General features: G+C 46.8%; 1 protein-coding gene across 1 annotated transcript in view; it reads left to right on the top strand.

The window, feature by feature from the left end:
* dvl2 (dishevelled segment polarity protein 2) overlaps window positions 1-25,070 on the top strand; it is a 47,122-nt gene that overhangs the window by 17,894 nt on the left and 4,158 nt on the right. The window contains exons 2-13 of the mRNA XM_060854490.1: window positions 1,107-1,176; window positions 7,574-7,695; window positions 8,526-8,632; window positions 9,025-9,154; window positions 11,765-11,855; window positions 12,220-12,289; window positions 13,402-13,541; window positions 14,819-14,895; window positions 17,600-17,667; window positions 18,783-18,917; window positions 21,157-21,288; window positions 22,214-22,390. Coding sequence (XP_060710473.1) covers window positions 1,107-1,176; window positions 7,574-7,695; window positions 8,526-8,632; window positions 9,025-9,154; window positions 11,765-11,855; window positions 12,220-12,289; window positions 13,402-13,541; window positions 14,819-14,895; window positions 17,600-17,667; window positions 18,783-18,917; window positions 21,157-21,288; window positions 22,214-22,390 — 1,319 coding nt within the window. The remainder of the gene's footprint in view (window positions 1-1,106; window positions 1,177-7,573; window positions 7,696-8,525; window positions 8,633-9,024; window positions 9,155-11,764; window positions 11,856-12,219; window positions 12,290-13,401; window positions 13,542-14,818; window positions 14,896-17,599; window positions 17,668-18,782; window positions 18,918-21,156; window positions 21,289-22,213; window positions 22,391-25,070) is intronic.

Raw genomic sequence — 25,070 nt, 5'->3', positions numbered from 1 at the left:
GGAAAAGTGTTCCAGAGGAGCATAACTTTCAGTGCTGTCCTCAGCAGAGACTCTGCTCCTTTTGTTTTGTCTTTGGCAAAGGGTTTCTTATTCTTGGGCAGTTTGTTACTCAGACTTCCGCAGCAGTGAAGATGTTTTTTCCGTGTTGCCTGGGTGGGCTTCCTAGACAATGTACCACCAACAGGCAGTGGAGTGTGTCCATTGTCCAAGAGGGGGAATGGATTAGACTGCTGCTTGGATCAATTCGTAGATCCAGCTGTGATCCAGTGAGGAACATCCTTGCTGCGGATCAGGCAGCTGTCAGTTTATACCTAGCTACAGAGAACCCCAAAATCTAAGCTCCCAGAAGTGCAGCACTGTCAGAGATGCTGATGTTCACATGAGGTACAATGCTGGGATATCATCTCCTCCTCAGTTCTTCCTGTACTCTGGCTAGTTTTTAAACCTTCAACCAGTAATAATTTACCTTGTCATTATCACATTGCTGTTTATGGGAGCTTTCTATGCACAAATTGGCTGTTGAGTTTCCAACAGTGACGACACATTAGATGAATAGCAAACTAGGTTTTAACCGGCTCCTTACGAACAGGCACTCTTGATAAACCAGCACAAATGATCTCTCTGAGAAACCAGGAACTTAGTGTTTTATCACGATTCCTGAGTAGTCAGTTGAGGGTGAGAGTGAGAAGGCTCTCTGCTGGTAAGTTTATTTAAGGCAGAATTAGATTATTAAGTGATTTGTGATGTCAATAAATTATAACAGTGGTGTGTATATCCCCTGCGTTATGTTTCTATTACTTAGTATGTGTGTTTTCACCTTGATTATGTGGACATCTTAATTACATGGAATATTTAATCAACCAGCACACTTATTAACTCTAAATAAAGAAAGCTTTGGGAAATCCTGAGATTGTAAGATGCACTATATAAATACAAGTCTTTTATTAAAAATGGAGAAGTGTGAGAGAGCCGGGAGAGTAAAGGTGTTTTATGATTATTGCTCTATTTCAATTGAAACTTTATTGAAGAATTCTCTTGTTTCCTGTCCCCCAAAGTGCCAGCCGTGAGCTAACAGCATTTCATTCTGATCTTTGTTTGGCTTTCAGTGTTGTGAAAGAAGAAATCTCTGATGACAACGCAAAGCTGCCTTGTTTCAACGGGAGGGTTGTCTCCTGGGTAAGTACTGAAAGACTGCAGCACCCTGAGGATCTTGTTCCGACTCTGTCTTGGTAATATCCACTCGCTCGGAGTCATAGAGTCATACAGCACGGAAATAGACCCTTCGGTCCAACCAGTCCATGCTGACCATAATCCCAAACTCAACTATTCACACCTAATCTTGAAATTCCCCATCCTCAGGAAAAGGCACCTATTAGCAATCCTACTGATACAGCTCCGGATTTTACAAACTTCAAGAAAGTCACCCCTCAACCTCCTGCGCTCCAGTGATAGAAGTCCCAGTCTTCCTTTATAACTCAAACTTTCCATTCCTGGCAACATCCTGGTAAATCTCTTCTAAACCCTCTCCTGCTTGATATCCTTCTTATAACTGGGTGACCAGACCTGGACACAGTATCCCACAACAGGCCTCACCAATGTTCTGTACAACCTCAGCATGACTTTCCAACTCCTTTACTCAAAGGTCAGAGCAGTGAAGGTGCGCATGCTAACCACCCTGTCTATATGTGATGCAAACTTCAAAACATGATGTATGTGAACCCCCTTGGTAACAATTCCTCAGGAAGTATGCTTAATCATACAAGGAGCAGTTAGACAAATCGGTCCTAAATCCATTGGAATTTCGAGGGTCAGAAGGTGATCTTACTGAAGCATGCAAGTGCCTGAGGGGCCTCAACAGGATGGATGTAGCAAGGATGTGACCCTTTTAGGAGAGAGACCTGAACAACCAAGCACAGTTTAAAATGTAAGGGGTCTCCCATTTGAGACGAAGCTGAAAAGAAATATCCTTTCTGAGCCCCTCCAATCTACGGCACTTTTTCCTCCAAGAGATGGAGGCAGGGTCATTAAGTATTTTTAATATTTTTCGGACCGGGTGAGATTCTTGAGTAGCATTGCAGTTAAAGGTTGTCGGGGGAGGCAGGAATGTGGAGTCAAAGCTACAGTCAGATCAGCAATGTCACTGCTTTGATTGAAAAGCATGCTAGAGCTCACGCTAACTTTTTCATCAACTGTCCCAAATGTATAAATAGCCAGTTTAATCATGTGAATGGTTAACTTGTGGTGACCAGTATCTAATTTAAAAGAAGCACCATGCTTCATTCATAAATAAGGACACAAAACTTATTTGTTTAACCAGTTATTTGTTAACTACTAGGAAAACCAATTATTAATTACTAATAAGTGAACTTAAACTATATCCTCTTTAAATCGGAACACACCCATTCACTTACAAAAATACAGGTAAGAAACAAGCAAAAAAGGAACAAGTACTGTGCATAGAGAGTCCGAACCATGAGGGTGGAATGAAGTCACTTTCTTATGTTGTTTGGTGATCATAGAATCGCCATAGAATAGCAGGCCCATTAACTCTCCAAAGAACATCTCACCCAGACCCCCTTCCCCCAACCCTGGATTTCCCATGGCTAACCCAACTAACCTGCACAGCTTTGTCTGTGGGAGGAAAACCGGAGCACGCGGAGAAAATCCACGCAGACATAGGGAGAATGTGCAAACTCCACGCGGGCGTTTGCCCGAGTCTGGAATCGAACCCTGGTCCCTTGCGCTGGGAGGCAGCAGTGCTAACCACTGAGCCACTGTGCGGCGATAATGTCGCATTGTTGCTGACCACGACGATCCACAATTCAATAGTCTGTCAGTTGGACCGAGGCTTTTCTCTTGACTTGAGAGTTATCTCTCCCGAAACGTTTTGTGCCATCTCTTTGTGACTCTATAGAAAGGAAAGAACTGGCCTGGACTTGTAAGTTTTCTGGAGGTCTAAGTACAATTGCCACTTGTCTCCATTCTGTGAGAAATGTTAACTGAATTAGGAAAACTTTAGTTAGGCGGTATTTCAGAAACTCAAAGGTGCCAACGTGCCTCTCAGAAGCTCTCAAAATTTTATCACCATGTGTAACCATTAAGTGACCACCATACCATTCTGCTCTTGCTTGGATTTTGACAAAAAATTGATTCATTCTCTGCAACGCAGGAGATTCCAACCTTCCGTTTTCCCATTCGGTACTTCCGAATAGAAATATCTGTAATGGGTACAGGAGCAGGTGGAGTGTGGGAGTGTGTATGGGTACAAGAATAGGTAGGACAACAGAGTTTAAACATCCATGTAGCCCTTCCAGCAGTGATCATATTGAATGGTGGAGAAGGGCCAAATGGCCTGCTCCTACTCATGTTCATGAATTGACTGCCTCCCAAAGGGATTCTGAAAGGACAGAGCATGCTCCCTTCCCTCTGATCGAAGAGGGTGGTGTTTGGGATTACAAATTGCCCTTGCTCATGGTCGTCCATTCTGAGAATAAGTAATACTAACCCAGAAACTAGCTTGTTAGGATCTGATGGCCCGGTAAATTTCTTTCTGCTTCAGATTGACACTGTTTTCAACGATTACAAACTTGTGTGAACGCCGTACCTGACACCAGAGACGCTAAGTGTATAATCGGCTTGCAAAGTGAGTTTGATCTCACCAGTGAAAATAACTCGCAGATAAAATAATCTTAACTCCTTGTTCGTGGAACACAGTTGAGAAGACAGCTGATTAACTTCAGTCCTGGGCCGTTCAGTATGTTTCATGACTCTGCAGTTGTTTCTGCCTTATCTCCATAATGACTCAGCTGTCAAAGGCAGTGATTTATAGGGAGCGAGGGAGGGAGGGATCTACACTAGGACCAGGAACAGGCTCCTTGAGTCTCCTCCAGCGTAGCTGATCTGACTGTAACTTCAAGTCCACATTTCCCCCTTTTACCCCCTTGTTTAACAAGAATCTAGCTTCCAACATCTTCTCAGGGCAAGAACTTCCAAAGACTCCATGCTCTGATGGAAACAACTTCTCTTTACTTCTGTCTTAAATGGTCTTAAAAAGTGACCATTTGTCCTAGATTCTCCCATCTTAATAAGCATCCTTTCCCCACTCACCCTGTCAGCACCCCTCACCATCTTTATATGTTTCAATCAAGTAATTCTTACCCAGTAGACCGCAGGAGATGCAAACCCTTACCTGTCCAATCTGTACACAACACAACCCATCCATTCCAGTTATCAGACTGGTAAACCTCAGTCTCCAGTAAACTTTTCAGAGTTCCTTAAATAAGGTGACCAAATTTGGTACACAGTATTCCAAATGCAATCTCAACAATACCCTGTACAACTGAATCCTAAGTTTCTTACACCTTTCAATTCCCCTCACAACAGACAATAGCATTCTGTTAGCTTTCATCATTACTTGCTGTACCTGAATTCCAGGCAGGTACTGGGGTACTCAGATCTTTCTGCATTCAGAGCTCTGCAATCCATCACTGTTTCGATCATATGCCTTTTTTTAAGCTTCCTGCCAAATGGACAGTGTTGTATCATTATGCTCTATTTGTCGCAGTTTGGCCAACTCTCTCAATCCGTCTATATCCCTTTGTAGTCTCCTTCCGTCCTCTTCACACTTCATTTTGCACTTACCTTCGTGTCATGGACGTGTGAGAGAGATGCGCGATGGGTATTCAATTTGCTGTCAGTCATGTCCTCAAATGGCGCCTGAGCTGACACAATGCTAAGTGAGTTTGGACAGAGGGGAAGCTGTCAGCAGCTCGCTGGAATGCTGTGGTTGAGGAGATCAAACACCATACACTCCTCAAAAGCCTGTGAATTCTGTCATTACACCAACACTGTGGGTACGTGGGGAGTTGGGGGGTGGGTGATGGCGAAAAGGACACAGATAATGTGGAAACTGCTTTCCTTCCAGGGGAAGACAGACTTAGATCGAATAAGATACATCTTTTGGTGGGTTTGTGGCTGTCTTCCTTAGTTGTCTTGGCAGACTGCCTGTTATTAGTGGAGGGCACATCACAGTCTTTGCAGCGTTAAGTCACTAGGGTCCTTTATTAGTTGTCCTGGCTGAGTGCCTGTGGATGTTGTTTCCTCTAGGATGCTAATTAAGGAAACAATCATTTCGCTGATGGGAAGCTGCTGTTGCAGAATCGAAAGTTCAGACAGTGCTTTAGACTTGCCATCTATTGTGACGGATTAAACCGGTAGAGTTATTACAGGAAGCTGTTCCTTCAGAATGTCGTGTTCACTCCTCGCTGTGGGACCATTTCCCATCTCATAGTTTATTGAACTCCATGTGCTTGGCGGTCCAACCGGACGCTTCCTAAAGACTGACAGCCATTCGTGTCCTAAATGCTTCCCCCTGCCCCCAAAAGAAAAAAATACACACACAAGAAGAGTTAGTCACCTTGTGTTGTTTATGTTTTCCTGACGAAAAGCCAAGTGCAAGTCAATCAGGCAGGGTAGTGAAGCAGCCCAGGCCTCCACTTCAATACTCTGCTCACTCTGGAGCAACCACTTTGGGCCAGAGGGGGAATCCTTGCTACCTGTAACCTATAGGAACCCTGTCAGTGTGAATCAGATAGTGGGTATCCCCCAAGTGCGGGAGAGTGCACTGACCATGGCTAATACCAGGGGGCATGCCTTTAAGGTGGGGAAGTTCAAAGGGGATGTGAGGGGCACGTGTTTAAACACAGAGTCCTTGGAGTCTTGATCGTGCTGCCAGGTTTGGTGGTGGAGGCAGATAAGATAGGGGCGCTTAAGGGACTTGTAGAGAAGCACATGAGCATACAAGGAATGGAGGGATATGGATTAAGGGCAGGCAGAAGGAATTAGTTTAATTTAGCATCAATGTTGTATGCTGAAGGGCCCATTCCTGTGCTGTTCTATGTTCTAACCAGTAAATTTTAGTGAGGACCCCTTTCCATTGTTCCGATTTTAATATGATTTTTCTCTTCCACCTTGCTCTGTCACAAACTCTCAGAACCGTCCCTACTCAGGAAGCCATTCAGCCTGCATTGTCCGAATGTCTGATGTGTCTAATGCAACTCCCCTGCCGCCTTGATTAGATTCTTGATTAGATTAAATTCCCTACAGTGTAGAAACAAGCCCTTCGGCCCAACCACTCCACACCGACCCTCCGAAGACTAACCCACCCAGACCCACTTCCCTCTGACCAATGCACCTATTAGCATGGCCAATTCGCTTGATCTGTACATTTTTGGACTGTGGGAGGAAACCGGAGCACGCAGACACGGGGAGAATGTGCAAACTCCACACAGACAGTCTGCCCAAGGTTGGAATCGAACCTGGAACCCTGGTGCTCTGAGGCAGCAGTGCTAACCACAGAGCCACTGTGCTGCTCTGTCGCCTTTCACATGCTTCCTTTTCAGATTCCCTGTCAATATTCAATAGACCTTGCACTACATGCTGAGGCAGCGTGTTCAGGATCCGAACAGCTCACTGCATGGGCTTGCGTTGATGCCTTCCTGCACCAGTTCCATCTGAACCCAACTTGATGCATGTAACTTGGTCAACAGAAACAGGCTAAGCTGAATCCTGACATCCCAAGACCATCCCAGTGAAGGTGGTGTGGGACAGGGTGCTGGACTTTCCCTGGTCCAGCAGTGTAGTCGGTTATAATGACAGTTCCACTGTCTGAGAGCACACAACACACCTTAAAATTACTGATCACCCTGGTCCCTCCCAGTTGTAAATGTAAACACATGTTAAGCAGGGGAAAAGATATCCTGTACAATTTAATCTATGTTGAATGATCTTAATTCTTGAATCGTTTGAATGGATTTCTGAATTCTTGCACTTGATCGTTGTTTTGAAGTTTTTAAAATTTGTTAATGGATCATCACTGGCTGGGAGAAAGTGATGACTGTAGATACTGGAGCTCAGGGTTGAGAGGGTGGTGCTGGAAAAGCGCAGCAGGTCAGGCAGCGTCCGAGGAGCAGGAGAATTAACATTTCGGGCATAAGCCCTTCATCAGGAAAACATTGATTCTCCTCGGATGCTGCCTGACCTGTGCTTTTCCAGCACCACACACTCGACTCATCACTGACTAGAGCTGAAAATGTGTTGCTGGAAAAGCACAGCAGGTCAGGCAGCATCCAAGGAGCAGGAGATTCGGCGTTTCGGGCATGAGCCCTTCTTCAGGAATGAAGGGCTTATGCCCGAAACGTTGATTCTCCTTCTCCTTGGATGCTGCCTGACCTGCTGCATTTTTCCAGCAACACATTTTCAGCTCTGATCTCCAGCATCTGCAGACCTCACTTTCTCCACATCACTGGCTAGGCCAGCATTTATTGTACTTTAGTCCCACAGCAATGTGGTTGACTCTTGAGTCATGTGTAACCAGACCAGGTAAGGACGGCAGAGATTAGGCAGCCAGATAGTGGTGACGTGAGCGCCATCGCGTTAGTCCAGATATTGTAAATTGAATTCAAATGTCACCACCTGCTATGATGGGATTTACGCCCATCTCTCCAGAACATTAGCCTGGATTACTAGTGACACTTACACCACCCCCTCCTTGTTGCTGTTATGTTTCTCACAGTTGGTATCTGCTGAAGGCTCACAGCCAGAGCCAGCGCCTCACCCAGTTAGCACAATGCCGGATGTACCTCCTCCAATCGAACGAACAGGTGGAATCGGAGACTCGAGACCTCCTTCTTTCCAGTGAGTAAACTCGCTGATTTATTAACAGTGCCACTGAAGCAGAATACAAACGTCGACATTGGATGCAGGAACCTGAGAACTAAACTTTATATACGTTGCCGATAAAGTGACACGCTGTCAAAGTTTTATATCGTTCTTTCATCAGGCAGATGGGAGCAGCAAATTATACAGCAGGTGGTCAGCGGGCAAGTTAACTCTGGTCAAGTCATTGCCATGGAAAACACAGCAGGGAATTATTGCTTGTTCAACTCTTGCTTCATGATTAAATTAAATGCTTTTGTTTCAGTCAGAAAGCTACAATGCCTGGATATGTTCCTTTCCTCCTGCAGCGAGTCGTTCCTGATTATAAATGTTATTAGTTTCTAACCAAGTCACATTGCTGGCCAGACAGGAAATCTTAACAACTGTAGATCTTTAAATTTTAAAGTGTAATTTTTAGCATACTCGGGATTGTTAGGTGAGTGCTGTCAAATCGCAGAGTGGTAAGAAACATTACTGAGGGTTGCAAGCGTCGGCTGGGTGAGTGCAGTTCATATTGTGTTCAATATGTTCCATGTCAGTTGTTGAAAATTATTCAAGTGCCTTGCTTTGATAAGTTTTAATTAATATGTAAACTATATCGATAGTACTTGGCATGTCTTTGACACTCTAAGGATGTGTAAGATGATGTGTGACTCAGTTGATTCCCTTCTTGGCAACCATTCCTAACGTGTTGAGGTTTGTGTTGTTTTTTTCTAATTTATTTTAGCTGCAATTTCTTGTTCTTGTGTGATTTTTATTTTTTTCTACCCCCCTGAAGTGGTGTGAACGCTCTCTTCAATTTCTTGCAGTGCAAACGTGGCTGGGAGTCGGGAGAATTTGGATAACGAGACCGAGACGGAATCGGTGGTGTTGTCCCGGAGAGAGAAGCCGCGACGGAGGGAGAGTATGGAACATGGTGTGTGTAAAGGCCTGGGTTTGCAGGAGGGCAGACTCTAACCTGCGTTGGCAGACAGAAATTTATTGTCCACACGGACATCCAAATCTGGAGCAGCGGCTGTTCAGAATTTTGACGTCTCTGAAAATGTCTGGTGCAGCTCTGCACTCGAGTGTTGTCAGAGTTGTCTGGGAGAGTTATAGTGGCTCCCTCTCAGTTGGGTGGTGATTGAATAAATTGCACCGTTCATTAGGGTATGTTATTTTCCCCTCGGTTATTGTTTTTAGTTTGAGAAGGAGGAAAGCACTCACTCCCCCAGTGCTCTTGATCTCCGAAGTGTGCAGTGAAACCTCTGTGTGTTTAGAGCAAGCTTGTTGTGGAGGATTTAAAGCGATGTGTTCTGCTCCCCACAGGTCCCAGAGTTAATGGACACCCAAAGATGGAGCGACATCTTGCTGGTTACGAGAGCTCGTCCACACTCCTGAGCAGTGAGCTAGAAACCACCAGCTTCTGTGACTCGGATGAGGATGATGCAGCCAGCAGGTACTGCTGACAGATGCAGCAACTGTTTCCTTGCCTCTGCTTCACAAAATAAACTGTGTGGGCTAGGTCTGCATTTATTACCCATCCTGCTTACAGTCGAGAGTCAGTTACAGTTTTAAAACCAGCAGTGGTTGCTGTTAGATTAGATTAGATTCCCTACGGTATGGAAACAGTCCCTTCGGCCCAACAAGTCCAGACTGACCCTCCAAAGAGTAACCCACCCAAACCCAATCCCCTACATTTATCCCTGACTAATGCACCTAACACTATTGGCAATTTAGCATGACCAATTCACCTGACCTGCACATCTTTGGACTGTGGGAGGAAACTGGAGCACCCGGAGGGAACCCACACAGACACGGGGAGAACGTGTAGACTCCACACAGACAGCTGCCCGAGGCGGGAATTGAACCCAGGTCCCTGGCACTGTGAGGCTGTGTATTATACTGGGTCCTTATATTATTATTTTCTAAATTGAATTCCGATTTCGACATCTGTCATTGTGGGATTGAAACTCGAGTCCTCTGTTCATGAGACTGGATTTCTGGGTTACCCGTCCCCTAGTGTTATCGCTGTGCCTCCCTGACTTGCCTGTCGTTCCTCTCCTCGCTTGTACTTCCTGATCTTCACGTTTGTCCTGCTTTGCATCCTCACCCAAGTTTATGCACATCACCATCTCCTGAACTTCCTCACTCCCGGATCGCAAAGGAATGGAGCTCTCTGGCTGTCACAACTTTTCCCATCTACCTACAGTTTCGGGGCTGTCAAAGTTCAAGCCGACCGTCAGTTTAAAAGAAAATGAAAGAACTGCGGATGCTGTAAATCAGAAACTAAAACAGACGCGCTGGATCTGGAAAGGTTCAACAGGTCTGGCAGCATCAGTGCAGAGTGAAAAGGGAAGGGTCACCAGGCTGGAAAAGTTAACTCTGATTTCTCTCCACAGTTTAGATTAGATTCCCTACAGTGCGGAAACAGGCCCTTCGGCCCGACAAGTCCACACCGACCCTCCAAAGACTAACCCACCCAGACCCATTCACCAACTCCCTACTAATGCACCGAACAATGCATGACCAATTCACCTAAACTGCACTTTGGACTGTGGGAGGAAACCCACAGACACGGGGAGAATGTGCAAACTCCACACAGACAGTCACCCGAGGCTGGAATCGAACTCGGGTCCCTGGCACTGCGAGGCAACGGTGCTGACCACTGAGCCACTGTCTGGCAGGTCTGCTGAGCATCACTGTAGTAAGCTACACTTGTCTAGTCTCTTCCTCTGTTAGAAAACGCAGAACAGTACGGCACTGGAGTGGATCTTTTGCCCCACGATGTTGTACCAAACATGATGCTAAATGAAGCTAATCTCTTCTGCTTACCCAAGGTCCATATCCCTCCATTCCTTGCTAATTCATGTGCTTCCCTAAAAGTCTCTTAAACACCCCGAATGTATCTGCCTCTGTCACTTGTTGCAGGAACCCCCCACTCTCAATTAAAAAAAACTTGCCGCCTCACGTCTCCTTTTGAATTTTCTCCCCCTCACCATACCCTCTTTCAACTCTGCAAGAAAGATTCTGAACGTCAACCCGATGTACGCCTCTCATAATTTTATGAACTTATATCAGGTCTCCCCTCCGCCTCTCCCGATGCAGAAAAAAAAGGCAACCCTAGTTTGTCCAGCCTTTCCTAACAGCTCATCCCCTCTAATCCAGGCCTTGTTCTCGGCCCTGATATTCTCTCTCAGTGGCTCCCGTTCTGCTTGCTCTCCTGGTGAACCTGACTGGGTCCACCTAATCTGCGAGCTGAGGAGTGGGTGGTTCCTGGCTGACAGGGAACCGGAATGTGATCTGATTGAATGGTGATCTCGGTTCAACCACCAAACCCTTCTCCAATTTCTTATGTCCATGTGTCTTTGTTCCTGAAAGACTTAAGAAGTCCGCGTTTGGAATACTACGTGCAATTCTGGTTTCTCTGCTATGGCAAGGATGTTGTGAAACTTGAAAGGGTTCAGAAAAGATTTACAAGGACGTTGCCAGGGTTGGAGGGTTTGAGCTATCGGGAGAGGCTGAACAGGCTGGAGCTGTTTTCCCTGGAGCGTCAGAGGCTGAGGGGTGACCTTATAGAGGTTTACAAAGTCATGAGGGGCATGGATAGGGTGACGAGCCAATGTTTTCTCCCCAGTATAGGGGAGTCTAAAACTAGAGGGGCATTGATTTAGGATGAGAGGGGAAAGATTTAAAAGGGCCCTAAGGGGTAACCATTTCACACAGAGGGTGGTGCATGTATGGAATGAGCTGCCAGAGGGAAATGGTGGAGGCTGGTACAATTACAGCATTTAAGAGGCATCTGGGTGGGTAAATGAATAGGAAGGGTCTGGGGGGATATGGACCAAATGCTGACAAATGGGATTAGGTTAGTTTAGAATATGTGGTCAGCATGGGCGAGTTGGACTGCAGGGTCTGTTTCCATGCTGTACATCTCTATGACTCTGAGACCTCTCTATGACTGTTGTGATCTTCCATGAGGCAGTGGGGAGCGAGAGCACCTGGTGGAGAGATATCTAGGCAGGTTAGTTTGGTTTTGATGTACCTGTTTGTTTACTCCCCTCTCTAGATTCAGCAGCTCCACTGAACAGAGCACCAACTCGCGGATCCTGAAACGCCACCGGCGCAGACGGAAACAGAGGCCCCCACGACTCGAACGTGTAAGAGCACAGTCACTCCTTGACCGCCCTGTGTGCACAGCTTTTGTCTTTGTTTCTGTTCTGAATCACCAAAGCTCAGTATAAGCTAGGTAGAGGGTTTCAAGCCTCCTCCTCCTCCCGTGCTGCCTGCCCCCCAGTCCGTTACAGCCCGTTTTAACATCCCGAGATTTTACCTGTGCTCGTTCCCCAACTCCTGAAATCTGATTCCGTTGCTGTGTGTGAAGGGGTGTCTCTGGAAACATCCTGCTCGGAGAGAGAGAGCCATCCAAAAAGGCTAACAGCTGTCTGCCTTTCTCCCTAACAGCTTTGCAAACCTTTAACAGTCTGTGTCTGACCTTGCTTTTCTGTTTCTAATCCCACACAGGCCTCCTCGTTTAGCAGCGTCACTGATTCGACAATGTCCCTGAACATCATCACAGTCACGTTGAACATGGGTAAGGGAGTAACCGCAATCTGGAAAGCTGTAGCTGCGGCTAGGGTATGTCTAAAGCTGGAAGCAGGAGCAGGAGTAGACCATTCGGCCCATTGAACCTGCTTCACCATTCAGTACGATCATGGATGATCTTAGCTTTCAACCAGACTTGCCCACCTTCACCCCTGATCCCTCGATTCCCTGAGAAACCAGAAGTATGTCTATCCCAGCTTAAATACCTCCCCCTGCAGCACTTTTGGGGAGAATTATTGCAAAGATTCCCAGCTTCTTTAAACTATTTCCAATCTCAGTCCCAAATGGCCAGCCCTTTATACCTGGACTGTGCCCTTGCCCTCTGTGTCTCAACACCAGCCCCAGGTTTTAGATTCCCCAACCAGTGTTATGATCTCGGCATGTACCTTGACAGTCTCGTTCAGAACCTTCAATGAGATCACCTCTGATTCCAAACTCCAGAGCACACCAGCCTAAGTCTCTTGTCCAAGGGACCAATCTAGTCAATCTTCATTGTATTGCGTCTAAAAAAAACAAACTTGAGGAACCAGAACTACACAGTGTTCCAGATGTGCTTGGCGCCAAAGTCCCTTTGCAGTGTGAGTTGACTCTTCCTAGTTGAAACCCAGAAATTTCAGCGAGGGAGTGGGGCCATTTGGTTGGGAGATGTTTGTTTGCCAAGGATCAGGCAGCACTTGTGTGCAAAGTCTAGGCTGGCATTCCCACTGGGAATACAGTGTTGTTGAAGGTGCAGTCTGTCAAACCAAGACTCCCTCGGGTGTGTGGCGTCCCTTGGTATTAGCTGAAGGAAGTACGGGAGATTTCACCCAGTGTCCTGGTCGGTATTTGCTCCTCAGCCAAGTCACTGAAGCACCCAACCTGGTAGCGGTGTGTGTGGGAGCTGTCTGTGTGCAAATTCAGTGCTGTGTTACCCACAGTGCAACAGTGACTGCACTTCGCAAAGTTACATTAGAGTAACATCCTGAGGTCAGGAGCAGAGTTCTAGAAATACAGACTTTTCCTTTCTCTCCACGAAGTAAATGGAACAGTTGCAACCTCATTTGGTTTGATCCGATCCACCATCAAAAGTAAAAGTACAGATTCTGCTTTCTTCAACTCTAGAGAAGTACAACTTTCTGGGTATCAGTATTGTTGGCCAGAGTAATGAGCGAGGGGACGGAGGGATCTACATTGGATCAATAATGAAAGGTGGAGCAGTGGCTGCAGACGGGAGGATCGAACCTGGTGACATGCTGTTACAGGTGAGTACAACCACCTCTCAAACCTTGTAAACTGAAACTCAGTTCCTGACGAGGCCATTCCAGAGTCTGCAGAGGTGGAGTAAATGTGAGACTAGGAATAGCAGCATGTAGTTAAATGCTGTTAGATTCTCCACAATCACCTGATGAAGGAGCAGTGCTCTGACAGCTAGTGCTTCCAAATAAGCCTATTGGACTATAACCTGGTGTTGTGTGATTTTTAACCTTGTCCACCCCCGTCCAACACCGGTGTCTCCAAATCTTAAATGCTGTTGACATCTAACTGGAGTAGAGTTTCACCGGCAGTGGGACTGCTGTTCCCAGCCGATCACTGTCAACATTGATGGTTGTCCCTTATCTTCCAGCACGGGATTAGCAATTAGCTGCGCGAGCTGTTTTGTTTCACCTTTCCCACTCACCAGGAAACAGTGTCCATGAGCAGTCGGCCAGCACTGGGAGATCAGAAAGAGGTCACTTTCACATAGTGCTCTTGACCAACTGAGCAAATTCTCCGATTTGAGACTAAATTTTCTTGTGTCCCTTCCGACAGTGATGGGTGTTGTTGGCTGGGCCCAGCACTTTGTCACCCATTCTTAACTGGATTGAGAAGGTGGGAATGAATGTGAACGAATTGTTGCATTCTGTCGTGCAGCTTTCTGGAAAGGAGTTCCGAGATTTTGACCGAGTGATAGAGGAGAAGCAGCGATACATCGTCCTGACTTGAAACTGTATGACTTGAAAGGGTAGTGTTCCATGCATCCTCTGCCCTTGTATGTCTAAGTGTTAGAGCTCACAGCTATGGAAGGTGCCACCTGAAGGGCCTTGGAATGTTACTACTATGAATCTCTTTGATGGTCCACACTGCTGTGACTGTCAGCAGTGATGAAGGTGAATGTTGAAGGTGGTGGTGGATGGGGTGCTAGTGATACTTTGTACTAGATGGTGTTGAGTTTCTTGAGCGTACCATCCAGGCAACTGGGCAGGATTCCATCACAGTGTCTTTTGAATGGTGGACCTTCTTTAGAAAGTTGGGGCGTGTGTAACTTACTGCAGAGTTTTCAGCTTTCCCACGTGTTTCTGTATTGTCAATGTTTGCTTGATTAGCCAGCTGTATTCCTTACATTGGCAGTGGAGGGTTCAGCCATGTCAGTGCTGTTGAAAGTCAGGGGATTGGAGTGAAGAGTCAGTACCTGGGTGTGACCTTTATGTCGGCTGTAGCATGGTTACTTTCACTCGTGTCTTCTGTATCACTCACTCCCACCTACTTCTGTCCCCTCCAGGTGAACGACATCAACTTTGAGAACATGAGCAATGACGATGCTGTGCGGGTTTTGAGAGAGATAGTTCACAAGCCCGGGTAAGTGGGAATGCCGTCTAATGCTGGCAAAACATCTCTTGTCCTGAGTTGGCCTCATCTTCAGATGCAGACCGTGATGATTGTTGCTTGCTTGCCTTGCAGAAGGTGCACTGTGGATATCCCAGATGGTAGAGAGGCCAAAAGGGCTATCCCAGCTTGTATTCTGTTGTGTTGAAGATTAAGGGGATGCCTGAAAGGGATGCTAGGGCAAATAGAGGGAAACAGTTTCTCCTGGGGGAGCAAGTGTTGAACATCATCTAAAGGTAAAGGCAGGCTGTGCAGTATTGATATCAGGAAGCACTCCTTCCAACAACAGGGAGTGGACTTTGGGAGCTCAACCACAAGAAAGCTGATGACACTGGAAATCAGTTGGAAATTTGAAAGCAAAGATGTTGACGAGTTTGAGTACTGTATATACTCAAGTATAGGCCGAATTTTTAAGACTATTTTTAGAGGTTCTAATACATGGGCACAAGTTTTGAGGAGCTGAAATTCATGCTGCAGTTCGAAATACCGTATTATTAGCCAAAGTTGATTTGATCGCTCAACTAATCCCAGGTAGAGAAGAAAAACACAATGAATCACAGTAAAGGTAATTACTGGATAAAAGCAAGAGACCAGTACAAGATTTTAACATGTTAAAGATTCATTGTAATCCTGCAAAATCACATTGTTCCACATCATCATGGCCTGGTATAATAGCACACCTAAAATGAAACATTTATTAAATTCTGAGCGTGTAAGTGTCTTGAACTTCCCCACCAAATCCTTCCGTTTCCCTCCCATTTACTCTCATATATTATGAATCTCAACAACATAACAAATTGTCAAAGAATTAAAGACATACCGGTATGTAGCAAACATATCTCACTTTTATTCAGATATAATGGCACAATTAAAATGATTAAAGTTTGAACGATATTAATGTTTAGATGTACAGTGAACAAGATGTGATAAGAACAGATAGACTTGGTGCCGGTCTGAATGAATGAATCAAAACGTACTGTAGTGGGCTAGGTAGGGTAATGAATGAATAGAGAAGCAATATAGTAAACAAACAATGATGAGGACAGTAACAACGATAAGTGAATGAATGTGATTTTGTTTAAATGGATTCATGGAACTATGCAGTTTCCTTTGTAAGAAGTTTATAATGCGATATAGTGGGGTCGACTTACACACGAGGTATGTGGAAAATACAAGATTTTTTGGACAGAAATAAGGGGCCGACTTATCCATGAGATTGACCTATGCACATGTATATACGGTATTAAATGGATGAAAAGTGGGTGGTTGGAGTTAAAATGCAAAGCAGCTGCCATGTCATTAAATGGTGCTGGATGCTTGAGGGGTTGAATGGCCTTGTCTGCTTGTTGTTAGATTGAGCACCCTCTCTCTCCCAGGTTCAGCGCAACGTGGAAAGGGGTGAGTAATCAGCAAGAGCAGTGTTGTATGATTAGATTAGATTCCCTACAGTATGGAAACAGGCCCTTCAGCCCAACAAGTCCACACTGACTCTCCGAAGAGTAATCCACCCAGACCCATTCCCCATATTTACCCCTGACTAATATGACTATGGGCAGTTTCCCACGGCCAATCCACCCTGACCCGCACATCTTTGGACTGTGGGAGGAAACCGGAGCACCCGGAGGAAACCCACACAGGCACGGGGAGAACGTGCAAACTCCACACAGACAGTCACCCAAGGTGGGAATTGAACCCAGGCCCCTGGTGCTGTAAGGCAGCAGTGCTAACCACCGTGCCACCCCTAAGATAATGAAAAGAAAGAGTGTGCAAACTCCAGCCTGGGATTTGTATACAGGGACCCATTCTCTGCAAACAAGAGAAATATGTTCAATCTTTTAGTCCTTTGCAATGCTGTAGGAGCTTGGATGGTTCTCCGTGGCCAATGGCTCTTGCAAGAAGCATCCTTCCCTCCTGTGGTGTAAATGGTTGTAACTGTCTGAAATTTGGATTTCTGATGGGTGTGAGATAAAAATCATTGATAACATGTTGCTCTTTCCAGCACTATTCCAGTTCTGTACTCCTTCTTTTGGTTTTAGTTGCAGGGGACTTGCTGCAAGCTTTTGAAATTCTGTTAGGTTTGGAAGACACTCAGGAATCTGGGTATGTTGGGGGATCGGGCAAGGCTTGAACCAGGGACTGTCCGTATAAGTATATCCAACAGGGCGTTTAAGAGACTGGAGAATGGTGAGAATGAGGACCTTGAGGTAAATGGAATTGATGTGTTTCAGGGAGGGGTAAGCTGGATCGACCCTGGTGCGGAGAAAAGAGTGGAAGGATACACTGATAGGGTGAGATGGAAGTGGAAGGCTCATGTGGAGCAGAAACTCGGGCATGGAATAGATGGGATTATGGCCTGGTTGTTCTCTGCAGGTCTGTGTAACACCTGAGGAAACTGCCAGTAGCAACCTCAGAACTGAGTACCACTTGTGGCTTACAACATTATCTGTAAGTAACACACTGATTTGAGAAAAAAAAATCCCTTCTGGTTTAGTTGTGTTAGCTTCAATGTTTACTCTGGTTTTGAATGTGCTGAAGGTGAATCTTGTTGAAGGAGTGTGATGAATGCAGGAGCGTTGCTATTCCTGTCCCAGCCCCAGGTGCTTTATGATATATTGTCCCTCCTTTCAAAGCTACTTACTTGACTTGGCTTTAACCTGCTTGTTTTCCTCTCTCTCAGGCCAATCATTTTAACGGTTGCCAAATGCTGGGACCCATCACCTCAGGGCTACTTCACTTTGCCCAGAAGTAAGTGTTGACTTAATATCTCGCCGCACATATAGCAGTGTGTGCTGTGCTACTGAGGTTCATGTTTATTGACAACTGATGAGACGAGGTTTTCTAATGCTTCAAGTTGAAAACTTTTGGTGACTCTTTGCAGTCCCCCATCACACACTCCCAGGACAGGGACAGCACAGGGTTAGATACAGAGTAAAGCTCCCTCTACACTGTCCCCATCACACACTCCCAGGACAGGGACAGCACAGGGTTAGATACAGAGTACAGCTCTCTCTACACTGTCTCCATTAAACACTCCCAGGACAGGGACAGCACGGGGTGAGATACAGCGTAAAGCTCTCTCTGCACTGTCCCCACCAAAGACTCCCAGGACAGCACAGCGTTAGATACAGAGTGAAGCTTCCTCCACGCTGTCCCTGTCAACCATTCCCAGGATAGGGACAGCACAGAGTAAAGGTACAGAGTAAAGCTTTCTCTACAGTGTCCCCCATCACACTGTTCCAGGACAGAAGCAACATGGGGTTAGATACAGAATAAAGCTCCTTCTACAGTGTCTCCCATCAAACCCTCCCAGGACAGGGACAGCACGGGGTTAGATACAGAGTAAAGCTCCCGCTACACTGTCTCCATTAAACACTCCCAGGGCAGGGACAGCACGGGGTTAGATACAGAGTAAAGCTCCCTCTACACTGTCTCCCATCACACTGTTCTAGGACAGGGACAGCACGGTTGATTGGGCTGATTGACCTCCTGCTATCCTGATTGGAGGTGATGACTTTGCTGGGAAGTGAAAGTGGAGAATTATGCTGAGGACAGAACCTGGGACTGTTGAGGACAGAGCAGGGTATGCCAATGTTTGAATCAATTCTACCAAGTGTGTTCAGACTGGAAAAGTGACCACTTGGCCAATGGACTGCTGGACACTCTGCCAAACTAGTGCCTTTGAGAACAATTTGAAAGAAAAGAAAAAAGACAGGAATTTAATGGCTCAAGAATTGAAATGTGTTGCCATTTTGTCACACCTTGACCTGAGTGACCAGCATGGTCCGATTTGTGTCCTAGCTTGTATTTTCTTGTTGTCCTTTTGCGCACACTGATGCGATTCTCTGTTCCTCTTTCTGTAGATGAGCCGATCCGACCTATTGATCCTGCTGCCTGGGTGTCTCACTCTGTTGCATTAACTGGTGCATATCCAGCTTATGGTGCTAGTTCATCCATGAGCACCATCACCTCGAGCAGCTCAATTACCGAAACCGAACGTAAGTGAATTCCTCCCAGTGGTTCCGCTATTATCAGACAAGAGGCTTGAACTCTGAACGTAGCAATTGGGTTAATGTCTGTCTTGGGTCACTGGCATATAGCACCTGTGAAACTTGCTAATAAATGGTGGCATTATTGCTTACTGCATGCCTTAGTCCCTGTGGAATGTCTCGTGCCGCTCTGTTGGATCGTACTGTGCGTAGTCAGGCCCAGTGAACGAGCAGGAGTAGACTGCTCAAACCCCTTGAATCTGCTCTTCCTTTCAATTTATTTGTGCCTGACCTTGAGATTCAGCTCCACTCTCCTGACCGCTCCCCATTTCCCCTTGGTTCCCAAAAATCTGTCGATAATAGCTGCAAATATACTCAACAATTGAGGATCCGCAGCCCTCTGGGGTAGAGAATTCAAAAGATTCAGTCCCAGAAGATTGGCCAATTATCCTGAAAGTCTGCCTCCCACCCCCTGCCCTGGAAATCATCTCTCATCGTCTACCCTGTGTAACCCTTTCACAACCTTGAGTGTTACAATGAATCACCCCTCACTTTGCTAATCTCCTGAGAGCATCGTTGCAGTTTACTCAGCCCCTCATCATAAGGCAGTGCGATTATCCTCCGGACAAATCCGGTGAATCTTTACTGTGCTGGAAATAAATGTTGAGTGAACTGGGTCTGCGTGTTCACAGATTGTCAAACGACCAGTATTTAAGGGCAGCTCAGTGGTTAGAGCTGCTGCCAAACAGCACCAGGGAGCCGGGTATGATTGTAAGCTCTGGCGACTGTCTGTGTGGAATTTGCAACAATCTGCCTGTGTCTGCAGGGGTTTCGTCCAGGTGCTCTCTCTCCCCCCACCCCCACCGCAGTCCAGAGGTGTTCGGGTTAAGGTGGATCGGCCATGGGAAATTGTCCAGGAGAAAGTGAGGACTGCAGATCAGAGTCGAGAGTGTGGTGCTGGAAAAGCGCAGCAGGTCAGGCAGCTTCCGAGGAGCAGGAGAATTGATGTTTCGGGCAGGAGCCCTTCATTCCTGACGAAGGGCTCTTGCCTGAAAAGTTGATTCTCCTGCCCCTCGGATGCTGCCTGACCTGCTGCGCTTTTCCAGCACCACACTCTCGACTCATGCTAAATTGTCCCGTAGTGTCCAGAGATGTGTCGGCTAGGTGGATTAGCCATGAGGGTTACAGGGATAGGAGGGGTTTGGGTGGGATGCTGTTCAGAGATTTGGTGTGGATTCGATGGGCTAAAAGACTTGCTTCCATGCTCTGCTTTCTCATATTCTAAGCAGCTAAAACCCTGCTGCTGTTACTGAGAAGTCACAAGCTTTCTCGCGTTGGTTCCCATGTAATAAACCTGCAAAATAAGGGATCAGCATTCCTGAACTCAAATCCTCTTCCTCATTTCCATACGCGTAGCCAGCAGTGCTCGGAGTATTGTCTGAATTTTTCATTTACGTATGAGACTGCTGGTTCTGCCTCACAGGGTTGATTAACTTGATTCCAAACTATTGATCCTGACATCAGTTCAGGGAATCAGTGTCCCATGAAGTGACTTTGTCCCGACCCAGTCCACCAGGATGATGGCCACAAGTTGATGAAGTATTTTGGGACGCGGTGGACGGAACTAAGTTTTTTTAGAAGTTGTTTTTAAACTGGACCAAAGGCGACTGAAGAGTTTTTTGTAGTCACTTTGGTGGTCGTTATTGTTATATAGGAAACACAGCAGCCACTTTGGGCACAGGGAGATCCCGCAAACCGCAGTGCGATCATAACCAGATATAATGTGTGTCTAATTTTGTCAAATATTGTCCCAAAGATGTTGGGGAGAGCTGCCCTGTTCAATTTCAAAATAACACTTCAAAATGTACCAGGCAGAGCCTTGGTTTGAGGTCTTGTTTTAACCCAGGCACTTCTGACAGTGCAGCACTCCCTGGGACTGAGCTGGGAGGGTTATCCTCGGTGTGGGATTTGAACCAAGGACTTTCTGACTAGCTGCTGAGCCACGGCTGGCAGAGCGGTAGGCTGGAATAAAGGTTCATCCCTCCGCATGTTCAGCTCCTGATCTTGATCATTCACTGTGGTAACTGGAGTGAGCTGAACCCCATCTCCAGTTCACCAGCAGTTACCAGCGCCTGCCAGTCGTTGTATAAACCTCAGGACGAATAAATGGACAGAACAAACTTGTGTTCGTGTTGGTCTCTGTTTGGATCTTCTTGTGTTGTAACAAATTTGCAAAATCTTTCTCCAGGTTTTGACGACTTTAACCTGTCCATCCACACGGATATGATGTCTGTTGCTAAGGCGATGGCTTCCCCAGAGTCTGGCCTTGAGGTTCGAGACAGGATGTGGTTGAAGATTACAATCCCCAATGCATTCTTAGGTGGGTTATTCCTTGGTCAGTCTTTTATCTTCCAACACCGATAAGCAAAGCAGTGGTGTTCGCTGCAAATAGATAGGGAGCACCTTTTTATTGGTCAGGGTGTGAAAATGAATGAACATGGAACCGTAACATTTCAGTGTGGCATACAGGTCATTCACAGTCCAACCACATGAGGTTCCTGCTTGTCTAGGAGTGAGGTTATTTTGCTGTGTAACTACAAATTTACTAGTGGAAAATTGTCCCGTAGTGCCCAGGGATGTGCAGGTTAGGGTGGATTGGCCGTGGGAAATTGTCCCATAGTGCCCAGGGATGTGCAGGTTAGGGTGGGTTGGCCATGGGAAATTGTCCCATAGTGTCCAGGGATGTGCAGGTTAGGGTGGATTGGCCATGGGAAATTGTCCCATAGTGTCCTGGGATGTGCAGGTTGGGTGGGTTGGCCATGGGAAATTGTCCCATAGTGTCCAGGGATGTGCAGGTTAGGGTGGATTGGCCGTGGGAAATTGTCCCATAGTGCCCAGGGATGTGCAGGTTAGGGTGGATTGGCCATGGGAAATTGTCCCATAGTGCCCAGGGATGTGCAGGTTAGGGTGGATTGGCCATGGGAAATTGTCCCATAGTGCCCAGGGATATGCAGGTTAGGGTGGGTTGGCCATGGGAAATTATCCCAGAGTTAAGGCTGCTTGTTATCTGTGCATGGCCACAATTTATTCTGAAGTATATGCATTAATCATTGTGCAACTATATCGAGTCACTCTTCAGCAGGTTAAGGAGGGTTGCTCACTGTATGACTCTGCGTTGACCAGTGTGCTTTAGTCCTCTCTGTCTCTTGGAGACGCCCTAACCCATCCACCTTTCTTGTTTGCGCTGTGCCCACAGCCTTGTTGTCGGAGCGATGGGGACTGAATCTTGTGTTTCTGACGCACAGGCTCCGACGTTGTGGACTGGCTGTACCACCACATCGAGGGCTTCCAGGATCGCAGGGAGGCGAGGAAGTACGCGAGTAACCTGCTGAAGGCTGGCTTCATCCGTCACACCGTCAACAAGATCACCTTTTCCGAGCAGTGTTACTACATCTTTGGGGATTTCAGTGGTTGTGAAAACTGTGAGTGTGTGTGTGTGTGTGTGTGTGTGTACGGACGGGAGCTGATTCCCCTCCGTCTGACCTTGGGCAACAAGATTTCAAGGAGCTCATCTCAGTAAAGTCTTTACCCAAAAATGGATAGCAGCTTTCCTGCTCCTTAGGCACATGGGGAATTTGTTCAGGCTGGTCATGGCCTTGGAGTGGACTTGGGCTCAAACAGTTCAGTTACAAAGACAGGGTTTCACAGATTATGTTTGTTAGGTGATTAAGCAGTCACCCCATTTAAGTAGTCAGGACAATTAAAGGGTTTGATTGGATCAATGGAAACAATTTGCGCTGTTGAGGGCAGTGCGGTGGCTCAGTGGTTAGCACTGCTGCCTCACAGCACCAGGGACCTGAGTTCAGTTCCACCCTCAGGCGACTGTCGGTGTAGAGTTAGCACCTTCCCTCCCCCGTGTCTGTGTGGGTTTTCTCCTGGTGCTCCAGTTTCCTCCCACAGTCCAAAGATGTGCAGGTTAGGGTGGATTGGCCATGGGAAATTGTCCCATAGTGCCCAGGGATGTGCAGGTTAGGGTGGGTTGGCCATGGGAAATTGTCCCATAGTGTCCAGGGATGTGCAGGTTAGGGTGGATTGGCCATGGGAAATTGTCCCATAGTGCCCAGGGATGTGCAGGTTAGGGTGGATTGGCCATGGGAAATTGTCCCATAGTGCCCAGGGATGTGCAGGTTAGGGTGGATTGGCCATGGGAAATTGTCCCTCAGTGCCCAGGGATGTGCAGACTGAGTGAACTAACCATGGGAGATGCTAATTGGTGTGAACCCAATTGGCCAAGTGCCTTGTTCCCGCACTGTAGGGATCCTGTAGTTATGGGGATGTTGGAACAAGGGGACAGAAACATCAGAGACTTAAACAGGTAATCTTTCCAGTCAAGATTAGAGTGGCGCTGGAAAAGCACAGCAGGTCAGGCAGCATCTGAGGAGCAGGAAAATCGACGTTTTGTGCATAAACCCTTCATCAGGAAAGCCCTGATGAAGGGCTTTTGCTCGAAACATCAATTTTTCCTGCTCCTCGGATGCTGCCTGACCTGCTGTGCTTTTCCAGCGCCACTCTAATCTTGATTCTAAACCCCGGCATCTGCAGTACCCACTTCAGCCCAGTTAATCTTTCCAGTCTAGTCTAACTGTACTTCAGATATTGGCAGCTTCTTTGGAAATAGCTGTATTGACCATTTGGCGTGTTGAGTCTGCTGCATTATTTAACATGATCTTGGTCTTCAACTCTCCTTTCCTGCCTGCTCCCTGAGACTAGCCGAATAATTCCAGCTTTAAATCCGTTCACCATGGAGCACCCACCATCCTTTGGAGTCGAGAATTCCAGGGATTCAGAACCCTCTGAGTGAAGATGTTTCTCCTTGTCTCAGTCCGAAATGACCTGTTCCTTTATCCTGAGGCAATGTCTTTGTGTCTGCCCTGGCTGGGGACTCAGTCTTTCAGCGTCCAGTTGTGCCTGTACAGAATCACATACATTTCAACCAGACTGCTTCAGGTTATGGCGATGTACAGGGAACAGACCATTCGTTCCAACCCGTCCATGCTGTGACCAGATATCCTAAATTAATACAGTCCCACTTGTCAGTATTTGGTTCTTCCAAGCTAGCCCTGAATAAAGGCATCAGAAGCAGAGCTTGTAATATTTGACCAATTCTTCTTAGTGTCAGTGGATGTGCAATGAAAATGTTAAGTATGTGGGGTGGCTCAGTGGGTAGCACTGTGGCCTCACATTGGCCGGGATCCCAGGTTCGATTCCAGTCTGGGGCAGATGTCTGTGTGGAGTTTGCACATTCTCCTCATGCCTGTGTGAGTTTCCTCTGGGTGCTCCGGTTTCCCCCCACAGCCCACAGATGTGCAGGGGAGGTGACTTGGCCGTGTTAAATTACACATAGTGTTAGGTGCTAGTCAGAGGGAAATGGGTCTGTGTGGGTTCCTCTTCGGAGGGTTGGTGTGGACTGGTTGAGCCGAAGGGCCTGTTTCCGCACTGTAGGGAATCTTAAAAAAAACTATAGCTCACCCATTATCTAATGGCATAACAATTTGGGGCTGACTCACCCACCCACCCCTGTTCCTATTGAGCAGTTCTTTTAGAGGGATGTGACGTTGTTGGGAAAGATGTCTGAAAAAGTCACTGAGTTAGAAGGATGTGAATGACAACCGCGGGAATTCTGCGGGTGGGGGTGTTGGCCTGATTTTATGTGTAGGTGGCCATGAAGGAGGGAGGGAAGATGTCACAGCAGGTTTGAAGCTGTTGGGTGTTTCTGGAGGGGTGGAGCGTTCAGGGGGTGAGCTTGAGGCTAACATGAGAAAGGGATGGTTGCTCCCCAGCCTTGATGTGATGGTTGTTCTCCCCATGTTGCTGATTCGCCTGGACTTGTTGCATTGTGAAACCAAAACAGCAACTGCTGACGAATCTCAGCAACATTTGTGGAGAGGAGGCAGAGCAAACACTTCCGTCAGAACTCTGACAAAAAGTCACCAGACTTGGAACGTTAACTCAGCTTTCTCTCCACACATGCTGCCAGGCCTGCTGAGTTACTCCAGCAGTTTCTGTTTCAAGTCTCCAGCATTTGGTTATATTGTCGCATTGTGAACTGGTTCATAGAACAGTGCAACACAGGAATGGGCCCTCTGGCTCACCATGCTGTGA

Source organism: Hemiscyllium ocellatum, chromosome 44, assembly GCF_020745735.1.
Source record: "Hemiscyllium ocellatum isolate sHemOce1 chromosome 44, sHemOce1.pat.X.cur, whole genome shotgun sequence".
Classification (NCBI taxonomy): domain Eukaryota; kingdom Metazoa; phylum Chordata; class Chondrichthyes; order Orectolobiformes; family Hemiscylliidae; genus Hemiscyllium; species Hemiscyllium ocellatum.
The sequence above is the reverse complement of the archived record's forward strand: the minus strand, read 5'-3'. Positions and strand labels throughout refer to the sequence as shown.